Source organism: Colletes gigas, unplaced genomic scaffold (genome assembly GCF_013123115.1).
Source record: "Colletes gigas isolate AHSC1104 unplaced genomic scaffold, ASM1312311v1 Colletes_gigas_Sc00004, whole genome shotgun sequence".
Lineage (NCBI taxonomy): Eukaryota > Metazoa > Arthropoda > Insecta > Hymenoptera > Colletidae > Colletes > Colletes gigas.
In genome coordinates, this window is record NW_025106633.1 from 420,933 (window position 1) to 447,344 (window position 26,412).

The 26,412-nt window shown below is 39.3% G+C and overlaps 2 protein-coding genes across 5 annotated transcripts; both read left to right on the forward strand.

Annotated features, from left to right (window-relative positions):
- Window positions 1–44: 44 nt before the first annotated feature.
- Window positions 45–4,574, forward strand: LOC122405034 (protein PAT1 homolog 1). Of its 2 annotated transcripts, none has more exons than XM_043409490.1 (9): window positions 45–145; window positions 775–966; window positions 1,051–1,468; window positions 1,571–1,677; window positions 1,775–2,253; window positions 2,319–2,535; window positions 2,614–2,817; window positions 2,887–3,150; window positions 3,224–4,574. In XM_043409490.1, exons 1-9 carry the CDS (start codon window positions 107–109, stop codon window positions 3,479–3,481), a joined length of 2,178 nt encoding a protein of 725 aa, XP_043265425.1. In that variant the 5' UTR covers window positions 45–106; the 3' UTR covers window positions 3,482–4,574. The 2 variants fall into 2 exon arrangements, with proteins under 2 accessions (XP_043265425.1, XP_043265424.1); XM_043409489.1 differs by having other exon boundaries at window positions 46–145; window positions 772–966.
- Window positions 4,575–7,094: 2,520 nt separating this feature from the next.
- On the forward strand, window positions 7,095–25,397 carry LOC122405138 (protein diaphanous). Of its 3 annotated transcripts, XM_043409666.1 has the most exons (19): window positions 7,095–7,185; window positions 7,285–7,522; window positions 7,728–7,784; window positions 8,105–8,186; window positions 16,620–16,802; window positions 16,901–17,199; window positions 17,302–17,322; window positions 18,554–18,863; window positions 18,942–19,288; window positions 19,372–19,663; window positions 19,780–20,145; window positions 20,261–20,403; window positions 20,482–20,749; window positions 20,830–21,069; window positions 21,239–21,493; window positions 21,595–21,759; window positions 21,833–22,076; window positions 24,280–24,361; window positions 24,598–25,397. In XM_043409666.1, the coding sequence occupies exons 4-19, from the start codon at window positions 8,151–8,153 to the stop codon at window positions 24,617–24,619; spliced, it is 3,273 nt and encodes a 1,090-aa protein (XP_043265601.1). In that variant the 5' UTR covers window positions 7,095–7,185; window positions 7,285–7,522; window positions 7,728–7,784; window positions 8,105–8,150; the 3' UTR covers window positions 24,620–25,397. The 3 variants fall into 3 exon arrangements, with proteins under 3 accessions (XP_043265601.1, XP_043265602.1, XP_043265605.1); XM_043409667.1 differs by lacking the exon at window positions 17,302–17,322; XM_043409670.1 differs by lacking the exons at window positions 7,095–7,185; window positions 7,285–7,522; window positions 7,728–7,784; window positions 8,105–8,186 and adding an exon at window positions 14,027–14,276.
- Window positions 25,398–26,412: the final 1,015 nt, after the last annotated feature.

Consider the following 26,412-nt stretch of genomic DNA (forward strand, 5'->3'; position numbering starts at 1 on the left):
ACAACGTGGTTCTGGATTTACGGTACGACCGCCATGACAGCTGATGCTTTTCGTATCGCTTGACGTTTGGTCAGAACATGTCATTTTGCACATTTAATTTCGACAAATGGCAGACTTCTTTTTCGGTTTCGATGCAACACTTGATGTAAGTAAGCTCGTTCTTAACGAACGTAACGTTGGTTTTAAAGTTTTTTTACGAGAAAGGTGGGAAACGGTGCAACGAAAGCTACGAGCTCGTATTCGTTTTCGATAAACAGCCGCGTCGCGGTTTAACGGACCACAAAGAATTAAAACTGTCGCGTATTCGGTCTATAACAAATAACCGATTATTCAGGCCGTAAGGCTAAAATTTATTTGTTGGGTTGCCCATATATAACGTTTGCCCACCCATTCTTTGTATATTGTTTCCAAAATACACACTACGTACTACTGCCTCGAGCGGTCATGGAGGTACGTCGCATAACCTCACCGATCTCTCGTTTCTCCGAAAGGTCATTAACACTACTACCTTCATGCTAATTACTATCATCTTCATTTTTTTCTCCCATACTTCGTGCTTTTCTTTAGCTTTAATCGAGCGTATCATCAATGCTAGAATTTGCAAAATAAACGGTCGTCGAATGGTTTACAGCGCTCGCGCATTTTTATCCTATCTAAATATTTTGGATAGTCGTTTGAAAAAGTCGTTTTGTACCCGTCATGACTTTATAATAAAGTCGATATTTTAATAATGTTTGTTCCTTTTTCTTCTATTTTCTATGATTTATATAGCAGAGCGGTTTAGAAGATGGGCTAGATTGCCCATTAGAGGAGGAGGATGTTGGAGAAGAGGAAGAATACGACGCTCTAAATGATGAAACATTTGGATCCGAAGCCACTATCGGCGATTGGGAAAAAGACCATGAAAAGCTCGCAGAAATTACAGAATCCAGTCGTCCTCATAACCAGAGTACTTCAAGTAAAAAAGTAAATAAAATATTTCTATTGCTTTATCACTGATAAGATATGTGTAATGAAAAAGTATCTAAATTTTAATAATGATGTCTATAGAATGGAGTCAATACAGATATCGAAGATAATTTATCACACCTTGTGCTGGATGAGAAGGAAGGAATTGTTCCCCGTCCTGGAGTATGGGACAGTCCATCTAATTTGTCCCTTCCAAAACCCAGACCACCATTGACATTACCATCGCCTTTAACAAATGTTAGAACGGTCAAAGAATTAGAAAAAGGTCTTATCGCAAATAGACCACCTCCAGGATTGGCGAAACCTGGTCAGTTGCTACAACAACAACAGCAACAGCAACAGCAACAGCAACAGCAATTCGATGGATCGTTTCTTTTCGACTGTTTATCCACCCCATCGCGATTTCCACCAGGGTTGAATATACCACCCACGCATCCTGTTGTTTTACCGCCAGATATGAGATTTCCACCACTTTTACAACATCCTAGATTATTATCTAGTAAGTATATACCATAGTGGACAAATTTTAACGTCACTTAAATAAAGCAAGTGTAAACTCGCTTTTAGTTTACCCATAAGATCAAAGCTATTGTTCCCATAGATCAAACTGGAAATGTACTGAGGTACCCCGTAGCGGCGCATTTAATGTTACCGCCACATGCTCCCCAGATACAGCCAATTCATGGTCCGTTTTGCAATAATTTTCCTGTAAGTTTCATCGTACAACACAAGCCTAATAATTATAAAAACGAATATCTCGGTTAAAATACATCACTTTTATACGAAATGTTAAACCTTTTTGCAGCAACCTCCGCATTCGAGTTTAGGGCCTCCTCTGTTCTTACGACCGGAACATGGAATGGTACCTTCTTTTTCTAATAATCAGCCCAGTCATCAGCAACACCAACAGCATTCTTTTCCTCATCCTGGAAATCAAAGAATCCAAAATAGGCCTTTTTATCATGGTGATCAGCAAGGAAATCAACCATTTTTTAAAAATAATCAACATCATCGTATGCACGATCGAAATTTTCAGCGGCAATACCATTATTATCATTCTCAAGGAATAAATGGAGTAATTAATTCAGGAGAATGTGACGAATATGCTGGTCTTATGAGTAGTCGGGAAAAGCAATGGTTAATCAATATTCAATTATTACAATTAAATACGAACGAACCGTATGTTGACGACTACTATTATATCGTTTCCTGCGATAAAAAGAACAAACAAATTGCAAAACATCCCAATAACAATAACAATAACGGCTATCATAGAGATTCAAGGTACTCGTTCTTTTGCCCTTACATATTTTACTTGGCGAGTTTGACTAAAGTGTCGTGATTTTCAGGGATCGAGACCAGTCAAATCATCCTGTCCTTACCAGGCCACTATATGTACCAATGCAATTCGAAAATTCTTTGGGAAAAGTGCAGTTTGCCAGTGTAATAGCACCGCGTAAGGTTATCGATATGGATGTTGTACCAAACAGCGATCCACAATCTGTCACGCAAATGCAACAAAAAGATACAAAAAGAACAAGGCAATTACTGCTTGAAATTGAAAGGGTACTTATATTGCTTCTTACCTATCACTAATATAGAACTCGGATGTCTTGTTGTTTAACAACAAAATAATATTTTCAGTTATACGTACTCCAATTAAAACTCGAGGACTTGCACAATCCATTGGCCCTGCTCAGCGAACAACAAAGTCAGGAAGGGGAAAACGAAGCAAGTTCTGTTAAAAAGAGTAGCCGCTCAGAGTTAATAAATATGGTGTTCTTGTCCTTGCTCCAGTTGATACAAGATGATAAAATAACGAGCATGTTAAGCATCCGAAAGGGAAAAGTAAGTGAAAACTAGAATCGAAAAAGTAAGAATTTTCGATTATTTTATTACTAATTATCCGTGTCGCAGATGTTGTTGTTGAGGTTCTTGCCATACATAAACTTAACGGAAGACCGTATTCAATTAGAAGAATTGTGGAAAGCAATATTTCGAGGGTTAGCTGTAATAGGTCGTAGGGATTCTCATTTACTAGTGACCTTTTATTCGGAATTTCAACGTTGGTTCGCTACCGTGCAAGACTTCAATACGATACTTCGATTAGCTCGATCGCTATCCGACTCCGCTGGTCAGTCGATCAAGAACAACAGTTTAGCCTTTGCTCTCACGAACAAGGTTTGTTTAAAATCTAGTTACTCGGTGCTACGATTTTAAATAATTTACATCAACTGAACATTTTTTTGTTTAGTTCGGTGTATCGGTAATAGCTTCGATGTTGGAAAAAGCGGAGAGCCTGTACCCTACAGATGATGCGCTGTCCGCGGAATGGTCATCTTTCGTAACAAACATCATCGAAATAACTGGTGAAACGCCGCCTTGTGTCGCGCCTTGTCAACCCGTGGCTACAAACACGCTCAATCAGCATTTAAATCGATTATCTCATTTGAAAAGCGAGAGGTACACAACCTTAGAGCTTCTACTAACTGATGCCAACCCTTCCCGATAGTTGGTCGTTGTTAGATGTTTTCCGTCGTAGTGTTTCACAAAATTTAATTTTTGTTACGAGTGAGAAACAAATGCCGAAGGAGGAGAATCGCAGATATTTTAATATTGCTACATCATTAATATTAATCGAATATTTCTTACATACGAGCATATTTTAGCATGATTGATGTCCTTGTTTCACAGAGTAGACCTATGCATTTTGTCTTTATTTTAAGCGTAGTAATGTTGTATGTCGGTAGCTTTTTGATTTATACTCGAGACAATATGTTTAACCTCGACATGCTATACAACATTTGTTACAAATGTTTTAACTTCTCTCGAACTGCGAGTCTACTGTGTAAAACTGATATTCGATTATATCCGTCATGTAAACTACACATCCTATCTTCCTACGATCCTTGTTTGTAGCTTTTTCTTGTGTTTATTTTTGTAAAATACGTTTCTAGTTGCGTTTGCATGATATTAAGATATAAGTTTAGCACTACCATTAAAATGTGAACGATCTATAGTCGTTCGTGATCCAATTTCTCCGCGCGTTAGCGCCGTATCTTGCGATCTCGAAGGTATATAGCAAAGAATTGTTCGAACGTGTTTTGAACGTTACGTGATTAATATTAATCGTTAGTCGAAGGTACACCTTTATACGGAAAAAGACGTGAAATGAAACGTCGCAGCTGTATACGCGTCTCATTCATTCGCCATTTTTGTCATTTTTTATATTACGCATTCGACGATGAAAGTTTTCACCGAAAGATTGGATTACTTAGTGCTTGAACTCATGAAAAGCTAGACAATATAGGATGTGTAGGCTTTTAACTTCATTCATTACTTTTGAAAATAACAGTATATTATCGTAAACAATTGTTAAAAAAAATCAACGTTTTTCCTAATGAAAAGAATTATATTAGACATTACGTCATCTTCGTGCAAGTAAGATTACATTTAAGGAACGCATCGTTTATTCGTTAGCATTATTTTTTTCGAGCCAAACTGAAGGCCCGAGGAATGTAATAACAGTAATTGTATAGATTTCTACGTTGAGGGCAAAAAAATATTGCAACGTTTTTATATAACGATTAACGTATTAAATAGCATTGTATCAATCAATGTAATTAACATCAACATCAGAGACGCGCGACTGCAATGAGTTCGTCTTATCTATCTCGTCTGATCTTAAAATTAGAGACTAATTCGTGCGCATTTTTAATACACTATCGTTGTTGGGTAAACTGTTTGTGTACCTACTTCGTGATCGTAATATACGAAAAAGAATCGCAAAGATTTTTTCAACAAATAGCGTGAGCGCGAACGGCGATTTAAAATATACGACGACATGGCCTTTAGTATACAGTGTAAGTGGTTACTTTTTATCGCAGTACATATTAATAAAATCGTATGTACATTTAGCTTGTACATAGAGCGACTCTGGTGAATGAATGACTTCATATATTTTGTAATTGGATGCGAAAGAAAATTTATTTTTCGCTTCCGCGATATAGCACTACGTCATTTTTGCAAAAAAACGAAAGAAAAAAAGAGAGAGAACAGGAAAGATTATAAAAGTGATAAAAAAAAAAAAGAAGAGAGATCGATCGCGTTATTTTTTAATCTCTGTAGTAATTATGAAATTGATAAATTTGGCACGGCACTCTAAAATTGCATAGTGTATATCAAACATCGGTGAAACCGTGCAGTGCGTTACGTCATGGTCCAACACTTGTACTTTTCGCTTATAACGTAAGAATGTAGTTTTTAAGTTTTACAAGTTTTGTTCTTTTCTTTTCTTTTGAAATGTACGTTCCACTGTATCTAATCGAATTGTCTTTTAAGTTACAGAGTCTCCTTTTTGGTAAAAAAATTACGAGAAAGGTAAATATTTCCGTGTCACTTTGTGCCCGACGATATCCTGAAGCGCGAATTCCATAGAGTCGTGTTGTTATCACAAAACTTTTTAATGCGGCCAAGGAAAATAACTCTACTTTGAATGTACAAAACTGATTTAACTTTAAATAATGTTTCCAATAAATGTTTTGCATTGTATAAAACATTCTTGTTCAGTATTTACATTGTTGGTAAAAATCAAACGTTCGAAAATATTTCTTTAAATTGTACATCTGAACAGTTGTGTCTCGACTAAGGTACTTATTGTACATACATAGTACTTACTGTACATAGTATCAGGTGACATGGATTGCTGCCGAACGAGGGGGAAAGTTTTCGTGCAAACTACCCTTTCTCCTTTACGGTACGCTTCTAGTTGTGCGGATGAAAAGCTAGATGACATTTTTTAAACTCTGTAATAGGATCTCAATGCAATAACAGAGTATTATTTATCACGTACGTATCATTTTCTTTAAAACTATTTGGGTGGTCTGTCGTTCAAATAAAATATGCAAAATATTGGTTGGAGGAATAAAAATTGCATGGTCGTACACATATACACAATTTCTACAGGCATTCGAACTTCCATATAAAAACGAAATATAATAATACATGAATCATACCAATCTTTCACGAGCATCGAACAACGCCATTTCCAAACGTTAGATAAATCGGGATAAAAGAAAATTGTTATTTGATTTGACACTACGTATCGTGTTTACGACCAGACAATTTGAGAAAAAATAAATGAAAATATACATCTATATGTAATCTTTGTTTTAATAAAGTAAAAGATTTTACCAATCTTCGTGCCATTCCGTTCGAATTGGTCGTCAACTGCCGTGGCGCAACAGTCGCACTCGAATTTCGATTAATGACGTATAACGGAAAAAAAAACGACAAATTTTTAAACATATTCGTTGAAACAAATGCAACTCTGTTATAATTTAATGACAATCGAACTCGATGTAACTTGATAAAATTGATTTAATTTTCGCAGAAACATAGCACCGATTAATACCGAACAAAGAACTGAAAAAAGCGCGGGAACGATGTAAGTATTTTCACAATCTAATCAAATTTAAATGAAGACATCGATAAAGAATAAAGGAGTGCAGTAATAGCGATTAGAAGCTATTAATTGTTGACAGGTATAGATATGTTAATCTCGAAACCCCAGACAAGTGTTATCACTTTCTGTTGTAGTAAATTGTTAGACGGTGGGTGGGGGAAATACCAACCTCTCATAAAAATTCGTGTTTCAATTCATATCTTTCATAACATTGTTGATACGCATGGTTGAGGCTGCCTTATATAGGAAGTACAGTTATACAAAAAAAAATGAATTCCCAAATGATTTATAATCATTACACTGTCATATACTATCAACTTTTTGATGCCTTTATTATACAGAGGTGAATCCAACAGTTATAAAATCTTTAAAAAGATATATTTATCGTACATCGGATAAAAATAATTAAAAATAAACACATCATGCAAAAGAAGGTCTATAAATATATTTTTACATAATTCGGCCCCTAACAAAGCTTTTGAAATTATTCCTATCATTAAATTGAATTTATGATTTTGTTTACAATTCGTTGAGCAATTTTTTAAATTGTTTTTTAATCTGAAGGGAACAGTTACAAATGATCGAAAATATCTGTAATACCGACGTGGAAACTTATGTCGAGGGAATGACATTCGCGTTTCGTCTCTCGTTGGCGCTGTTGTTTCTCTCGTAGCGTTTCGCGTGTTACTGGCTCTAATACGAGTACCATTCTTTTGACCAATATTAACCGATGCGACGGTTTTATCGTTCAGGTGTGTATTAATCGTTATTGGTGTACCTTCTGTGAACTGATCTGTTTATCTTAGAAAGGGAGGAATTTCATTTAATAACTTGGCGGTTTTTGTCTTCAGGAGGTTGCCTCGTATTGGCAGGTGTTTCATTGTCATAACGGATGAAATTTAATATTTTTCTCTGGAAAGGTCATTTTACTACGTACGAGAAAGTGCAAGTACGCTTTATTCGATTCATGGCAAACCGTTGATGCACGTTGCCGGTTGATCTAATTCGATCTACGAACGAATGTAAACAACGCTGAATCTACGATCACTGAAAGTGTGTTTTGACGAAAAAAATTTTCAGTTGAACCAAGTAAGTATGATAGCTGCACGATAGATTACGAAATAAATACCAAACGTTTAACTTTTCCCTCTTCTATTTGCGACTGTGCTTCTTAATATCCAATGTTTACTTCCCTATGGTTTGGTTTGTTAATGTTTTTTGTAACGACAGAAACAATGGAAACAGTCTCATTCTAATTTTATTACAGCGATGCTTTACTCTGTTATCATTACAGAATTGCCAGATACTCTTTTTCTAATGCACTCTCAGGGCTTCCGCTCCATCGTTTGAGGTATATACAAAACAAAATTAGTTATTAGCTCATAGCTTACGTTCTTCAAGTTATGGCATCAAAGTTGTAATGATTAGTTTAACACTCTCACAGTGGTAGAAAGATTTCACTTGGAACCACCTGTTTGATTTCTTACAAATTTAGAATCCCCCAATTTTTACTGTATTATCTAGATTAATATTGTTCAAGTTTGCAAAGAATCCTGTTGGTTGAATTTATATCTATAAATATGTGTATATATATATATATTTTTTAAAAGATGCGTAATCTGTTATCTGAAACTAAAGAAAACTGAAAGAGGTTCTCCTTATCTGTGGCAGGAAAAAAAATGCATACTCGAAGGTAACGGTCGGGGAAGATTAAACTATGGCCAATAGAAAAGACAAATCGTCTGCTGGTTTTGTAAGTATTCAAGGTTTTGATACTAAATTATAATTTATAGGGGTGCACAGAGGAAAAAAGATATCCAACCAATGCAGGGTAAAATTGGCAATATTTCTGATTTTCCTCCTCGTCGAGGTACGGTGTCTTTTTTCGTCTGGCGGTGGTTGAGTTCGTTATATCAATTTGCATAAAATTCACCGACAAGCAGGTAGACAATTGGGAAGACGATACGTGTTGGATGTAACGTTGCGGTGACGCAAGAGTATGCTAAATAGATTTCGTAACGATTTCGCTCCTGTGCAAATTATTAAAATGATCGAGAAGACGTAGAATACCGACACGACGATGTATGGCGCTATCGAATAGGTGGGAAAGAAGCAGTGTTTACATCGTGCGAAATTAAACGTGTTAATGCGTTAAACGTATTAAACGTAAATGCTGCTCGACAGCGATACGCGTCCAGCGCGTACTCGTGCGTCGCGTTTCCTGTGGTACATTTATCGCCTCTGTCCGGAATAGCGCGATAACAGAAAAAAAAAGCTGTTGCTACTAGATGGTTTCAATTGCAGTGGCTTGGCGATGGCTCGGTTTACGTGGGTCGCGTATCGTCGTCCAAAGCAAATTTCGTTCGCGCCGGTTTTGAAACGGCAAAAATCGACCGAGTCCTCAAACACGGCAATCAAAGATAGGCACTCTATTCGGTATGAGTCACGACGAATTGCTCAAGGTAAATCGTTCCACGTACGGAAAAGATTACGAGCGCGAAACCGCGATGCACGACGTACAAATTATTAGGACAAGGTAACGAGCCACCAGGGTCGTGACAATTTAACGCGATGAACATCAACGGTTTTTACCATTTCAACTTGCGTTCCGTGTGTTTCTGCGTGTCTCGAGCCGATGGAATTCGAACGCTGAACGCGAATTGCAGCTGTAGCGAGCCCGCAAAATTATTGGCACACGCAAGAAGCGGTGGGGGATACGAAGGGAAAATAAGTAAAATAAAAGATTATTTTACACTTTTAATTTTAAATATATGTTTGAACGATGAACTTACAATACTATGAAAATTATGTAGTTGTAAAAATATCAAACGATTCCGTGCATTGATTGACGTCACAAAGTTATTGGCACATCTGATATAGTTTACGAAAAACAATTTAATTCCGATATTCTTTTCTTTTATTTGCTGTTGTTATAACAATTATAACAAAGTTGAGTTTATTAATTTTTTTAACGTGTGCTAATAATTTTGTGACGTCAAACGATGCACGGAATCGTTTCTTTTCATTTTTATATAATTATAAGCGATGATATTGTTTTTTTTTATTGTATTGTAAGTCCATGGTCGAAACATGTTGAAATAAAAAGCGTAAAAAGCTCTCGTATTATTTATTTTACCCTTCAAACTTCTATCGCTTACCGCGTGAGCCAATAATTTTGCGAATCACTGTAACTGCTAATACGGTACAACTTGTCGATTTCAAATCGAACATTTCGCAAAGTTTTCAGGGAATTTGTTGGTCGAAAACCGGTCTTCCGTTTTTCTCCTTTTCTCTTTCATGCTATTCTAAATTTCTAAACGAGGCGTGAACGACGGAAGAGCATAACACTTGCGCGCGTTTCTTTTTTTTTTTTTTTTTTTTATCTAACGTTCCGTAGCGGAACAGAATTCATTCGTAGCGCGACAGAAATAATTGTCTCCATTCAGCGAGAGTTACGCATGAGAAAATATTCAGCAAGTAATTTGAATATTTTTGTACGATATCTAATTGTTTCGTCTTTTGTTTGCTTAAACTACATAGAATATAAATTTTTCAGACATGATTATTGTTTTATTTTTCTGTTCGGAAAATTGTGCAGATGTTGATCATAATTTACATTGTAACATATTGTAGCGTGGATGTAAAAGTTTAAGGAGAAAACTCTGTTCTTGTAGTACAAGCGGCTGCAATGTTTATAATTATTTACCGTATTAACGACCTGACTGATTTCAACGGTCTAGAAGTATGTTGGAGGAAGAAGGTAAATACTGATGTTCCGGAGGAAAAACTAATTGTCGGTCATTTTTAGTTCTCAGTGTGAGTATTAGAAACCTGAATTATGGTACTAAATCCATCTACGTAAATCGTTAGGTGATTAGTATGTCATAATCAGGAATCTTGCGCTTTTCATAGCAGGCATTGAAATAATAACTCGGATTAATAATATTCCTTTAGAACACTTTTGAACATTATTTAACATTAACAATAATTATTAGCATTATACCAGAACCTCATCAATTTCAATGATTTTAAAGAATGTTAAAAAGGTTCGTGCGTGTTCTAGACAGAAAGTAATAGCCTGAGTTAGGTGTAAGTCTGTGTTCAGTACAATAATGACGAATAAACGAACTCACACGTGAATTCAAAGTAGATTATAATAACCTACTATTATTCTCTTATCTTCTAATACTTGTAACTTCAAAAGTGTGTGGGAATAACACTTATTGATAGGTTGAGGATACTTAATGACCTTCCCCCCTCCAATGTACTTCAAAGTCATTCAAATCGGTGAGGTCGTTATTGTGATAAATAATTACAAATATTGCGATAGAAATAATTGTCCATATATTTCAAGTGAAACGGTACCAATTCTGTGTAACTTATACATAAAGGCTCGAAAATTTTCCTTTTGGTATTAAAAGATAATATAATTAGGTATATTGTAATATATTTAGAATTGGACGAAATTTGCATTAAATAATAATTGTAATGATTAAAGTAATCATTTGAAAAACTTTAAACAAAAATTGATTACGTTTGTCGGTATGTATAGTGCAGTTGGCTTTACAGCGCATGATCGATAAAGAATCGCCGGTTTAAGTGAACGAAGGCAGAAAACAATTATGAACGATATGAAAATATGAAAGAAATCATTTGTAAAATATTTTCCTACAGTTCTTACTGACGTCGGGCAATTAATTTTGTCGCGCTACGAAGGAATTCTAACCCACTGTGCGCACTGATGAAGGGAATAAAAAATGGAAGAAACGGATACAAAACGAAAGCACGCGAGTACCGGTCGTGGTCGGTTACATCATCAACCGTTCGCTCGAGTGATCTCATCTGTGCGTGCAACTTTTTTCCTCGCTTCTGTCATTCTCTCTGCATTCTACCAAAAATCGAGAATAAACGCAGTCCTTTGCTTTTAGCTTTTCGAAAGATAGAACTGCGGTGTGTCGATCGAGCGACTTTGGCGAGATGGCGGAGAGAAGAAGGCAGGTAAAAAAGGCGCGAAAAATAGTTACAAAATAAAAAAACACTGAAACTTGCGTTCGCGATGCTTAACAGTGGAATTATGCGATTTTTGGATCCGTGAAATTGTGCTTCAGCAGCAGAGGCAACATTTAATTCGGAAAGCAGATAATCAGTGAAACCAAAGTGTAACAGTTTCTTTTTAATAATTATTTATCTTTTATTCGTTGTTCGAAATTTGTTAGATGAAAGTTGTCCCATCTATGTTTAATGGCCAGACAGTATATTGTTTTGCATCTCGTGGCTGTGTGCCAAAAATTACCGAAACAGATCAGCGATGCGCCGCGTGAAAATTTATTAAAAGTGCTGAGTAATATTTAATGACGCGTGTTTAGCGAGATGCATAATATGAACATTGCAGTAACGCTTTATACGAAGCATTCTTAACCCTGAAGACTGAACAAATAAACTTATGAAAATGGGTTATTTGTAAATATAGAAAATAGTACAGGTGGAAGTTGTTTAATTTAATGGAGTTTCATGGAATTTTATGGTTGCATATTTTTATTCTCGTTTATTGCAACAAACTTTCCTCGTTCTGTCTTCCATATCTTCCTTAGTTGTTGACATTTTGCTATACACTTGTTGTACTGTAGCCTAACGGTGTGTCCTTCAAAACCACAGACTGTGTAAGCAAGCAACATTCCATCATATCGTACACATTTATCATAATATTCTTGTACCAGTCTATAATAAGACATAGTTCTTCGAAAATTATTTCCCACGCGACAGATCAATATCTCTAAAATTATATTTGTACGAATTACAAATATAAACTTCTGTACTTCTTCGATACAAAAATTCTGTAATTTTGATGTTACTCGTTGGCCCGCAAAATCTAAAATAATTATTACGCGGTCTTACTTGGAAAAAGTTTACCAAATCTCGCGCTATAGTTACCGATTTCGGACAAATCGTCGAAGCCTTGTACTATTTGCGAGTATGATACAATCGGATGGATTCTGATGCGTAAAATGTGGACCGTGACTCACGATGCTTCGTGTTGTATCTCTCGAGATGGAATAGTTACGTTGACGCAGCAACTGTCAACGAAACGTAATCGAAATAGTGCCCCTATTTTTGTAATAGTCAGTTATGAACCAAGACTGCGTGGTGTGGTCTCGAAACTGTATCGAATTGCTTCGAACATTATTCAAATCAAAACAGTTGCATCTATCTTGCATGTACAATATGATCGAGATGAGATCAGGTCTATTTCTAATTCTATTACATTGTTACTTCGAGTGGAAGATCTTCCCAAAGTAGCAAAATTTAAAAAGAGGATTCACAACAAAATATGTATACATAGATTGTCTAGAAACAGAAATATCGAAGAATAATATTAGGAAAAGATTCTATGTCGAGTTGAGCTTTAATGAGATGCGATGACGCGTCCAGCTCGACATAGAACCGCAAAGGATCGAGCCACAGATTCCAAACGACCATCACTAATCGCAGTTTAAAATTGTCGAGAACTGTTTTCGACCGGTGTGGAGAAAACGGTTTCCCGTTCCGTCGATGAACATCGAAAGGCGCGACTGTCTACGATCTGCACCGCGATCCATGGTCGTCGAGCTAGCGATCTAACCGGACGTGGGCAGAATCGGTGACTGCGCGTGCGCGTGCGCGTCCCTCCACTCTTCGCTCGGGCCTCCGCGATCTCGATCTTCCCTTCTTTTGGTCCGTTCGATGACTCGCTCGCTGGTGATTCCGTTACCTTAATCTTACGTGCATCGCGACGACTGCTCGACGGGTCGTTATCGAGAAAATCGGCGGTATTTGCACTACGAGTACTTTAGATTCGGTTATCGAACGAAGGAAAGAAATCCATCAAGTTATCGGTGGAGTTGCGACACGTGACGAAACCGAGTTGTTTTTCGCACCTTCGATTTTTAAGGCTTATCTTTTCGACGTGAAATTCTCCGTCGCGGGCGCGCAAAGAATTTCCCGCTAACGTTGAACACGCGAGTGGAGAACACGGTGGTCGTGATCGATGGAGGTGCCAGAAATCGGCTGGACATCAGGGGTAGTTGCGAGTTTGCGTAACACTGTTCGGTGATTCGCACGTTTCTCGTTACCGGCGGCAGGATATCGTTTTAGCCCGTCAGTTCGAACGGTTCAACCTATGATCACAGATTGGGTAAGAGTGGCTGCTCTACGTCCATCAGAAACGGCGCAAAATTCTCGTATGCGATCAGAAATTTCAAATAAGGAATATAGGATGAATAAAAATTTCAATTGTAGAACGTATCGTATTTTGTTGTATTGCAACAGTAGTGCCAACCAATCGGGGAAATATTTCTCTTTGCGTCATGTTGCGTTCAAGCATCGTGCGTATACTAACTGTATGATATCATGAGTTAAAGATAATATTGAGAGGATCTTGATAAGTGTTAACTTTTTAGTTTTCCGTAGCGTTTAGTCATTTCGAATCTTGTTTAACAATTTGATGTTTTAAGAAACTTCGTCCATGATTAATTTCCCATGGACAAAATAAGTAATATTTCGAAAATGTAATTTCATTAATGTATTGTAGAACTTACAAAAGTTGAACACTTTAATGGCGGCTGGCGATTTTCGCGTGAGGGATCTCCAACTGTTTTTTTTTTTCTTGTTTAATAAATTGCTATACGTTGGTATTATCAATTAACTGATATTCGAATTAAATTTTGTGTATCTCTGAGGTTCGTGAGCAATTTCGTACGGTACTTTGCACGGTTTGTTGAGCAACACGACGCGCGTTCTTAGTTCCGCGAGACGATCTAGAAAAGTCGGAGCATTAAGGGGTTAGCAAGGGGTGACGAACCGAAAAGTAAGTCGGCGTTTCAAAGTTTTGTTTGAAGGCGGGTGTGTCATTTTATGGAATGTTTTATCTATTATCTTAAGTCGTTCATTATGAATATTATCGTTACGTCTGTTTGTCCCGGTATCGAGATATAAAATGCTTTACATTTCAGTCGTGTGAAAGATATTGATAAGCGATAATTTGTGACCGCTAATAAGTAAATTTACCAGATATTTCAAGCAGTATAGAAGCAAAAGCGACACATACCAGCCTTGTTTGAAATGAACACGTTATATTTGAATTCATCAAATTCTATCATATGAATTTAAAGTAAAATAAATCAAGCTAGTGTAGTATTCACCTCTTTTGATAAAAATGTTTTTTGTGCCCACAAATATGGACTTACACTATCACTTTCACAACTATCAAATTTCAATGGACTCGCGTCAATAACGGGGAAATTAGTGCGTAACTCGTTATGTCCTTCGAGTGATAGTTAGAATCGTTCCAACAGTCGGGAATTACGTGACAGATAGATGTCGTTAACACAATTTTACGCAAAAGTAGCAAATAGGTATGTGTTAGTAAAACGAAATTTGAAAAACAGAATAAAGATCCTTTTCAAAAGTGTGCTGAGTCAGATGCATGGAAATGTAACCGCTTATATTAGCTTACAAGAAACATTGAGGGAGCGTTTTTGAGTTTCAAATTACATACAACAATATATGTATATTGTAATATTTAATTCGTTTTTTTATTTTTACGCCAATTCAAATATGTACGTTTTTATTTACTACTAGACGATTGGCCGATTAGGATGGAATTTACTAACAAGAAAAGTTCCTCGAGTGAAAGTCTGACTTCAGTTAGGTTTTTCATATTGACAGAGCATGGGTTACTCCAGTCAATAATTTTCGTTTATTTTGGTTTCCACGTTTTATTTGGAAGCTGTTTATACTTGAGCTGGAACTTCGATATTAAAGTGTCTCGTAAACTATGAATGATATGCTCATCAAATCTCAATCATTGGTTTCAGTGTTTTTTACTTTATTGCGACGATAAACCTCATTCAGATACCGGGCTTTCACTTCGAGGACTTATTTTCCAAGTATTTATAAGAGTATCGAATAAAAGTAATAAAATACATAGTATTTATTGCTCACAAAGGGAATAAAAACAATATACAGTAAAATTCCGGTTATTTAGCATATTCGGGATTGGGGTAATACCAGAAATGAATTTAGAAAAGAATTTTTTTCTCGAAAGCGTGCAGAATTTTGGGGGTATGTGTATTCACAAAAAATGATTGTAATTGACTCGTGCAGCTATAAATAATTTTTCCAGAACGATTTGAAATTTTAAAATTTTTTCGACCTTGTCCACCTACTCGAATTTTTTTCTCAAAAACACGTAGGATTTCGGGGGTATGTATATTCACCAAAGATGATTGTAATTGACCCCTACAGCTAAAAATAATTTTTCTAGAACGATTTGAAATTTTTTAATTCTTTCGACCTTGTCCACCTACTCGAATTTTTTTCTCAAAAACACGTAGGATTTCGGGGGTATGTATATTCACCAAAGATGATTGTAATTGACCCCTACAGCTAAAAATAATTTTTCTAGAACGATTTGAAATTTTTTAATTTTTTCGACCTTGTCCACCTACTCAAATTTTTTTCTCGAAAGTGCGTAGGAATTCGGGGGCATGTGTATTTACCAAAAATGATTGTAATGGACCCCCGCAACCAAAAATAATTTTTTCAGAATGATTTCAACTTTTTAATTTCTACACCTATTGCCTGTCGATTTTTCTTCAAAATTTGTGTTTAATTTTTAATAAACACAACTATGGGCAATGTAGTAATACAATTTATTAATAAAAAATAAAATATATAAAATTCCTACGTTTTGTTCGTCAACTGTTCAGTATCGAGGTCACTGCTGGGTGAGATATAATCCGTAACATTTGCCGAAGAATAGTCGGGGTCACTATGCCGGTTATTCGGACATTCCGGATAACTGGGTGCTGGATAATCGGAATTCTACTGTAGCTATTTATATCATAATAGAATAGTCCATTTGTACAAACGTTCCAACATTTGGTTCACGATTACTTTCAGTATAAAAGGTTAACAAGTGTAAATTCCATAGAATAAGAACGTACGCACATCGTTCACGTCCTCTTTCCAACGCTCTGGTAATTTTTTAAGTCCGGATTTGAAGAATGAATACGCATTGTCTGACAATTTTTTAAACGAGTTAATGGGTAAACTTTGCAAGTCGCAATGATGCCAGGGGGCCACGATTTGACCCCCTGGTTCTCGTTGAATGTACGCGTTTCGATTGATTTTCATGGTCGTGTTTCAGCTGGACACATGGTTCGGCCGACCAAAAAAGTCCGGGCGTGGAGGTGGGGTCAGAAGTGGTTCGGGAAACCACACGATCCCCCGGCCCCATTCCGGCGATGACTTCAACGAGATCGAACAACAACGTTCCATCATCGAGAGGATGGATGAGGAAACGGTGAACGATAGATTCGAGGAGATGTTGGTGAGCAGAATCGATCGTTACCGATCACATTTTCTGTATTTTCTGTAGTCTCGCGCGTTAACCAGAAACTTACTTAACCAGCGCTCTTCGTTGTTTAGGCCAACATGAATCTGACCGAGGAGAAGAAGGAACCGTTGCGTCAGCAGTCGGAAACGAAGAAGAAAGAGATGTTGGTTCTCCATTATAAGGGCAGCATACAGGAGAACAGGTCGAAGTTCGACAAACCGGCGGATTACATACAATATTTAGCGCAGCCAGACCTGAGCGTCAACAAAATCTACAATTGCGTCGAGTCGTTGAGAATAGCGTTGACCAACAATCCTCTGAGCTGGGTACAAGAATTCGGAACGAAGGGACTGAAACAGGTTTTAGCGACGCTGAACGAGTGCTATCGGAAGTAAGTACACTAGAACACGGCGAATCATTGCGTTACGCCATAGCGTCGGTATCCGATATCGTTCGACGAAGAATCTCTAATCGTCCTGTTGTTCTATTACAGTGCCTTCATATATTACGATAGGTAATTCACGTAATAATACTATTTGCTTTAGTTTTTTTGTTAGCGATAGAATTTTCTTTGCACCGTTTCCTTTTTTTTATTTTCGCTCTTAGCTTTCGGTACAATGTACGCAAGAGACGGAACGACCGAGTATTTTGCGTGCGTGTGCACGCGTATGTATGTGTACGTGTGTGTGTGTCGGTATGTATACGTGTGTCTGTGCGTGCGTGCACGCACACGTATCGAGTAACAAACCCCCCCCATAGGCGTGGCACGCCGATATCCCACGAAGATTGTTTTTACGTCAAGGATCGATCTTTCTCAGCGAGAGAGTCACGAGTCCCGATTAACGCTTCGGTAATTAGCGACAAATAGCAGAGCGCATAGTTTTCCATTCGTCGATTCCTTGCATGATGCCTGCCCGTTGTTCCGACGTGCAATACATGGTGATTCAAAAAACTGATATAAGCTGTAGCTTGTTTCCAAATGCTTGGATACAAAAAGTCGATACAGAAGAAAGTTGAATCCTGTAATGGAAACTAACTTTCCATGGTGTAATTTTTTATTTTGCGTAAAGTATTTCGTTTTTAGTGGCCATACCGTAACACTATTATATTTCGATCTATGCAAAGGGAAAATATTATTCCATTTAACCCTTTGTTGTCCTATGTCCTATGTCCTAAGACCAGTCTAGCTCCGGGTTTACTGACTTGCGTTTTCAAATACTAAATTATCCCTGTCTGCAACAAGCAACACCAGTAATGAGAGAATTAAACGTCGCGAGGGACCCTTCTTGTGAACCTAGTTCGGACAATTGAATATAATTATTTCACGTTCGCAGGAAAAACATAAAGATAGTGTAGCATGCCTCGACGGTAAAGTGCAAGGAAAAATAAGAGAAACGTGCCTAAGAAAACCTGGGCTGCGTGTCAAATGATATTACACGATGATTCATTTTAAATTTTAAATAATGATAAAAAACATACTGTTGTAAGTTGTTGCTTCATTGCTACAATAAGGAAAGCTACCTAAGTCGTAGTACATACATGGAAATAGCTGAACCGGACACGAATCTGTTTAAAAGTAATCCCCGTCGCGAGATTCAATTTTCTCTCGAATCAATTTGTTAGAACAGAACTACATCTTATCTCAGTCTCTGTAATCGCCCTGTATACGAAACGACGTTTAATTTACCTCGTAAACTGCAATAGTTTTGGCGATGTTAAAGCCTAGTTTTTGTATCGTTCGACAGCGACAATCGTTACGAGCGTATACAGTACGAATGCATCCGATGCTTGAAGGCTATCATGAACAACACCGTCGGTATAAAGGAGATGTTGGCCCACTACGAAGCCCTTACGATCGTGGCGAGGTCTCTGGAACCGACGAAACCGTCCGTCATGTCCGAGGCTGTGAAATTGCTTGGCGCGGTTTGCCTTATATCGAGCGACAGTCATAAAAAGGTGTTGTACGCCATTACCATGAACGGTGAATTCAAAGGAAGGGAGAGGTTTCTGCCGATTGTTCAGGGACTGATGAACAAGAAGAACGAAAACTTAAGGGTACGTTTCTGTTCGTTTGTTCAACGCTGTTGGAGCACCGATCTTTCTGTTCGCTAAACGCATGCCGTGTCTCTACAGGTGGAGTGCCTTCAACTGATAAACTCCATCATCTCCTCCGCCGAAGAGTTGGATTTCAGATTGCATCTGCGGAACGAAATCATGCGAGTAGGCCTGGCCGATATTCTGGAGATGCTCGAGAAGGACGAGTCGGAGGATCTGGCTAGGCATCTGAAGATCTTCAGCGACCACAAGGAGGAAGATTACGAAGAATTCGTGCAGAGGTTCGATCACGTCCGATTGGAACTGGACGACGTGAACGATTGTTTCGAAGTGATTAAAAATATGGTGATGGAAACGTCGGCCGAACCGTACTTTTTATCCATAATTCAACATCTGTTGTTCGTCAGAGACGACGCCTTGGTGAGGTAGGAAGGTCCTAAAGATACTCGAAAAGAACGCGTCTCATTTGATATTCACCTTTACCCTCATTGATCTGTTTCATCGATAGGCCTGCGTATTACAAATTGATCGAGGAGTGTGTGTCGCAAATAGTGCTGCACCGTTCAGGCTGTGACCCGGATTTTAGCGCGACCAAACGGTTTCAAATCGATGTCCAACCGCTGATAGACACGTTGGTCGAAAAGTCGAGGGCAGAAGAGGAGAGGCGGTTGGTCGAGATGTCACAGAAATTAGAAGAAGCGATAGCCAGCAGACAGGAAGCCGAAGCGAAACTTCAGCATGCAGAGAACAAGATCAGGGAGTTGGAGCAAGGAGTGATTCGGCCTGGCGGCGGTAGTGGGGTGAGTATATTTAACAATATTTGATCCATACTAGATATAATCGTAAACCAAGCCACATTTGGCTTTTAAGTTATGTCACGTGCTCAAAGAAGGTAAGAACTATTGTTTATGCGCAGAAAGTTGGCACGTGTCCAGCTCCGCCTGGAATGGGAGGCCCTCCGCCGCCTCCACCACCCCCACTTCCGAACATGGGGGGATCAGGACCTCCACCACCGCCACCACCACCGCTACCCTTCGGAATGGGCCCACCGCGACCACCCGCGATGGGTTCGGCGGGACCACCACCACCTCCACCGCCACCTATGCCCGGTGCACGTGGTCCCGCCCCACCACCTATGCCTGGAATGGGTTTGGGCCCCGCTCCGCCACCAATGATGTCGGGATTCCCCGTATTAGGTGGCCCTCAACCGCTACCTCTGGGCCTAAAACCCAAGAAGAAGTGGGAAGTGGAAGCTCCATTGAAGAGAGCGAATTGGAAGGCGGTGAGCAATTGATTCGTCCTTCTCTATTCCCCAAATACACCCTCACCCTTTTACACCAAATATTTGATACGAATTAGTGCTAGCTTAGTTCTTTATTCTGAGCGATGCGTTGCAGATCCTGCCACACAAGCTTACCGAAAAATCGTTTTGGACGAAAGTGCAAGAAGATAGGTTGGCGAGCCCTGAAATCCTGGACGGTCTGGCTCAGAAGTTCGCATCGAAACCGAGCGGGAAGAAAGTCGACGACGTCGTGGACAAGTACGGATTCGAACCATCAATTTTATTTTATTACGCAATGTTGTAAGATAATCAACGATACGCTTTGCGTTTGCGCAGGTCAGCTCCATCGAAGAAAGCGAAGGACCTGAAAGTTCTTGACGGCAAAGCCGCGCAGAATATACTTATACTCCTCAGCGGTACTCTGAAGCATATGTCCTTCGAACAGGTGAAGTCCTGTTTGCTGAAGTGCGAAGGACCCGTTATATCGGATAATATACTGCAGGGATTGATACAGTTTTTACCACCGCCCGATCTGCTGTCGAAGTTGCAGCTTTACAAGGACCAGTACGACGATTTGACGGAAGCTGAGCAGTTTTGCGTTACCGTGAGTAGTTCTCGATGTACGACTCGTTAGCAAATAGCTTGTACGACTTAGTTGATCGTCGTGCATTCACGATTGAACAGATATCGACCATTAAGAGGCTATTGCCAAGACTGAGGTCGTTGAGTTTCATGCTACGGTACGAAGAATTGGTGCAAGACGTGAAGCCGGACATAGTGGCGGGTACTGCAGCCTGCGAGGAGGTGAAGGGCAGCAAAACGTTCGCTAGAATTCTAGAATTGATTTTGTTACTCGGCAACTATATGAATTCTGGGTCGAAGAACGGACAGGCGTTTGGATTCGAGATCAGTTTTCTAACGAAGGTTAGTGCACCGTTTAATTCGAAGTTGAAGGAGCCTCTCTAATTTGGAATCTTAATAATCGAGTGATATCGCTCATTGTTAATAAATAGCTAGAAGCCGTGCTCTTATTCAGCCCTTAATTTGAAATTTTTGTCCGAGTCTCAAGATATCCATTCGTTCTGATTTCCAGTTGACCAGTACGAAAGATATCGACAACAAGCAGACTCTTATGCACTACTTGGTGGACACGATAGAACACAAATTCCCGGAGTGTTTGAACTTCCCGGAAGAGCTGGCACACGTGGACAGAGCGAGTCGAGTGTCGTTGGAGAATGTTCAGAGAACGTTGCGTCAAATGGAAACGAACATCCGGAATCTTGAGCAGGATCTGTCGAATGCCAAAGTTCCCCAATCCGACGAGGACATGTTTGTCGGAGTTATGGGTGTATCCTTTCCATATTCGTCGTTACTACACTCGTTAATTAATTATTGATTAATTACTCGTCGCGTCAACCGTTGTTTTCCTTAACCGTGTCATGATTACAGCCGTTTGCGAAGAAAGCCCGTGAATCGTACGAAGTTTTGCAAAATATGTTCAAGAACATGGACAGCCTGTACACCGAGATATCGGAGTTCTTCTCCTTCGACAAGCAAAAGTACACGATAGAGGAGTTCTTCGGCGACATAAAAACGTTCAAGGACGATTTCATGGTAAGTGCTGATCGCGGGTAATTGAATCGAACAGCGTGGACCAGTCTTCGATCGTGTTTTCTGTTTGTTGCAGCACGCGCAACGAGAGATAATAAAGTTGCGGGAGAGCGAGGAGAAGCAGAGGAGGGCGAGGGAGGCGCGCGAAAAAGCGGAAGTCGAGAAAGCGGCACGGGCAGCCCGTAAACGCGCTCTGGTCGACATGAACGCGCACGAAACGCAGGAAGGCGTTATGGACAGCTTAATGGAGGCGCTGCAAACTGGTTCCGCGTTCAGTCGACCGGATCAACGACGCAAGCGTCAAGCACGCGCCGCTGGTGGTAAGTTCTATAGGACTACGTACGCTACGACAAGAGCTGCGAGGAAGGAGAATATGCGTCAACGAAGGTTGCTTGTTAAAACGCCCGAATTGAAAGAATTTGCCAAACAACGGCTTAAGAATGTCGCGACCGTTTCGCCGGTTTCGCCGTTCACGGAAACGGTCCGTGGGAACGTCGACGACGATTCCACGTGTTACACGACACCGACGGAGCATCAAGAACTCTATGAGTGCGCGTTGCTCGAGCGGGCCAAGAGAGCGCCACGGAAACCTCACTCTAGATTCGAATCGTTTGAGAGCCAGCGGAGACACGAGGCCACGATGAAGAAAATCCGTTTCGACGTTCGCCCGTCGATCGAGGAAACTCCCAAGAGAGATGTTTCATTGACGATAGCTCGAAGCCCGGCTGCTGCGTCGGAAGCGCGGAGAGTCGCCGGCCTCACGTCGGACGATTCCCTGCGACGTTTGCTCCAGGTGGTCGGCGTGCGCGTCGACGACGAGTCCGTCGCGTCGTCGTACAGATCCGTCGTGGACGAGCTGAAAAGGTTCGCGGTATTTCGCGCCTCGCTGAGGTCGAACGCGCGAGCGAACACGAGGTCGCCGTCTTTGTACAAGGCGATTCTGGTGGGCGAGGCGATGAAGTTGACGCCGGCGAAACCGAGACGCGTGATAGTGAGCAAGAGACGTAAGAGCAACAGCCTCGTGCGCCGTGCTGTTCAAACTCGCAGACTGAGACACTCGAGATCCACTCATAGCCCGACGTCACGGAAATGGTACAATCACTTGGCCAGCTCGTCGAGCGAAACTGTCTTGTTTCCTGTTCGACGCTCGAGCAACGTTTCCTCGCCGTTGAGATCGTTGATTCGAACGAGAAACTTCGACGATATATCGAAACAGAACGAAGAGTCGGTACGATTATCTAAGAACAGATTGCCAGCGGACTCGCCAGAAACGCATATCGAGATCGATACCGTAACGGCGCACGTGGACTATACCGGTCCCACGAAAATGGCCGACGATAAGATTCTCGTTCTCGAGCACGACGCACCAGACGACGCGGAAATATGTCTCGCGTCTATGGGGAACGCGGCGTCATTGGCCAAACGAGAACACGACGACGACACGGCGATCGCTACCAGTCGAGGAAACGGGCCCACGCCTCCGAAAAGAAAGAAACGCGATAGAAACATGTGGAAATTTTGGAAGTCGGGCCCGTAAATCTTTAATTACGATGATTGAGATAATTCATTACCCGGTATTATTGCAAGACTGAGAACGTGTTATACCACGTGCAGAGTGTTGAGGAAATTTTAATCGAAGCAACGATTACTAAAATGGATATTTTAGTCGTAATCATTGATCGTTGCTTTGATTAAAATTTGCTCAATTTCGAGCGTCACCCGTGATATTAGCTTCTTTTTTTTTTTATTGTGTTTTACCCCGACGATGAAACGCGACGCGCTATTTGTTCTTGAAATTCCAGTATAATCGGTCGTTTTAATATTAACGCGCGCTGTTACTATATTTTTTGATATTAATTTTCTTTTTCACGAACGATCGTTTGACACGACCGACCAATACAGACTGATTTACCTCTGAACACAATTTTAGGCGTTAACTTTTTACGAATAAAACTGAGGGCTGTGTTATTACCCGTCTACCTCTTTATACAGATAGATTATGTCAACGATCGAATCTGTCGCTTTAATACGAGAAAGTTTGTAAATTTGTATCGATCGCTTGTAAATCGTATTCGTTGTAAATAACGTAATGTTTAGAGATTAATAAAGAGAATTTTCTGCACTGTTGATCAACGCAACTACTTTTCGCTGAAACAGCCGACGGAACAACGTTATGGTTATCCTGATCGATCGATGCTCACGGCGTTCCTCGATTACAGAGAATTGTTCATAAGTGTTGTGAAATCTGTTCCATAACTGTGAAAAATGAATCGTATATTAATCTCAATAGAACCTCTAAAAATACAATACAACCTCTTGATAACTGTTGCAACTCTTATGAACAAACTGCGTTATTCTTTTCTCATTCGGGGCGAATAAAACTACGATTTATTTTCTCATTAGTTTTTTTTTTTTTATTTTTTATTTGTTTGCAACTGGAGGATTAACAGGAATTATATTATAACGTACAAACGTTCAGCACCGAATGTGAACGAACGTAAACGTTTCTCTTTACTTTTGCAGCAGAGAGAAGAGCTCAACTAAATAGAAGTCGATCGCGAACAGGATTAGTCGGGACTGGTTTACTGGGAAGAGAACTTTCGACGTAAGTATTTCGACGTGGCACAACGTCAATGGAATTTTCGTTCCATGTCTTAATAAATAAAAAACGCACGCTTCTCTCGCGACGATGCTTTCGCATGTACTGTACATACCACGCTATTTGCCACTATACTCGATATCGATCGATTAATAATAATGCCGAGAGGTTTGCGAATGGGGGTTGGGACTAGTAGTGGGCTGATATTCAGAATAATACCTGTCTAATAATCATTGTTGCAGAGAACTTTTAAGCTCGGCATAATCCATGGAATAACCCGTTTCCGTCCTAAACTCGAAACTGTGATGGATCGAATCGTTCGATACGGATAGAGAACGATATAAGCCGGTACAGAGAATAGAATATTTAAACGACGCGAGAAACGTCCAGTCTGCATATCCAATATTTTCGCGGGCGTGACAACCGTTGCACATCGGACTGGCCAAAAAGTTCGTGCGGATTTTGGTGATTATTTCTATTTTTTGGTAAAACTATTGTCAAATCTGGTTGAATATTTTTTAAGGGTATAAGGAGATATCTTTACATTACAGACAGTAATTTTTTTTACGTCGACTCTTTTTATTATTTATTAATCGATGTAGAAGAGCAGTTATTTATAAAGTATTTAATTAGGAAATAGCAGTTTTTAGTAATGCTGATAAAATTATACATAAAATAGTCGTATTTAACAATTTTATATATCTGTAATTAACGAAAAGTTACCGAATAGATACTTTTATAACTATCAGGAGCTAATTATAGTGCGAAGTTTCAAGAAACTTCGTGGGAGAAACCTGTAAGACTTCATGCAAATATGACATAATAACGAAAGACCAGTAGCGGTAAATTTACATGTTAAGAACCGCACGGACTGTTTGGCTGGTCTGATATATCGTCGGTTGTACTTAAAACGGACAAAGTCTTCCTATAGTTGACTAAAACGTTCCAAACGAATCGTATATATAGATATACGCGTACGTATACGGTATGACGGCGAATACTTTTACGACTACCAAATGTGAGACGTTTGAATGTAAATTAAGGAGGAGACAGATGGAGTCTGTACATTTTGTACCAAACGATTTTGTATTTTTAATCACGTTTAGCCACGATAACGCAGAAAAAACACGATACGGACCATTTTCTGCGTACGCGAATCAATGTACATACATATAAATACATATACATATAGATATACATATTAGTAACGTGTGTCCCCCCGTTGTCGCACGAAGTCGCGTTTCACGGGACACTGACTGCGATACGATACGTATGGCTTCGTTTCGTCGACGTTTTTGTCTGCAAATTAGTCTCGACCAGAGTTAGGTAAATTTCATTTACGAATAACGTGTAAAAATTGCAAGTTCGTTCGTGATACTTAACTTTCCCCCGGGAGTTCGAAAATCCCACTCTTGGAAATAATAAATAGAAATAGAAATATGAAAGTCTCTTGAAGCAAGTTGAAATATGAATAACAATTTTGTTTGAATTTTTTAAAAGTTTATAAATAGTAGGGTTTCTTCAGTGTAATAATTTTAGAGTCGTCGGTCACTGGCGACGCCCATGACAATCGATGTGTTAATGGATTCCAATTTACGAATGAAACGTAAACGAAAATTAGTTCACAAACGAATCGAAAATCTTTATTCGTTGTTAGTGTATAAAGTTTGCCTAACTTTGGCATCGAGTACGGTCGCAATAAGTTCGTAAATAAGATCGTGTTAAGTTCGAGAGCCGTGCCAAATCGAGGAAATACTACTCCCGGACAAATCGAATCGGGCGACAATGTTGAGCATTCTTGCACAGCGCACAAAACAAATGATAACGATACGAATCGTGCCGTGAAAATTGCATGAATAAAATGAAAAATGAAAAAAAATACCAAAACCCGTACTTATAGGCCGCAGCTAATTTTTAGGAGAAGTCAATTTATTTTTCGAATCTCAAGGTCGACGATTGTTTATATTGTATGTAATTATGTCGAATTTTAATGAAACAAATTGTATCTATATTGTGAATATGTGAATTTAGATAGCATCAATACATTGCGATCAGTA

Coding starts and splice junctions, on each gene's coding strand:
- LOC122405034 (XM_043409489.1), top strand. CDS start 107: ATGGCAGACTTCTTTTTCGGTTTCGATGCAACACTTGAT. Junction 2,536..2,613: donor TACTGCTTGAAATTGAAAGG/GTACTTATATTG, acceptor TAATATTTTCAG/TTATACGTACTCCAATTAAA. Junction 3,151..3,223: donor CCTTTGCTCTCACGAACAAG/GTTTGTTTAAAA, acceptor TTTTTTGTTTAG/TTCGGTGTATCGGTAATAGC.
- LOC122405138 (XM_043409666.1), top strand. CDS start 8,151: ATGGCCAATAGAAAAGACAAATCGTCTGCTGGTTTT. Junction 8,187..16,619: donor ACAAATCGTCTGCTGGTTTT/GTAAGTATTCAA, acceptor GTCGTGTTTCAG/CTGGACACATGGTTCGGCCG. Junction 24,362..24,597: donor CTGGGAAGAGAACTTTCGAC/GTAAGTATTTCG, acceptor TCATTGTTGCAG/AGAACTTTTAAGCTCGGCAT.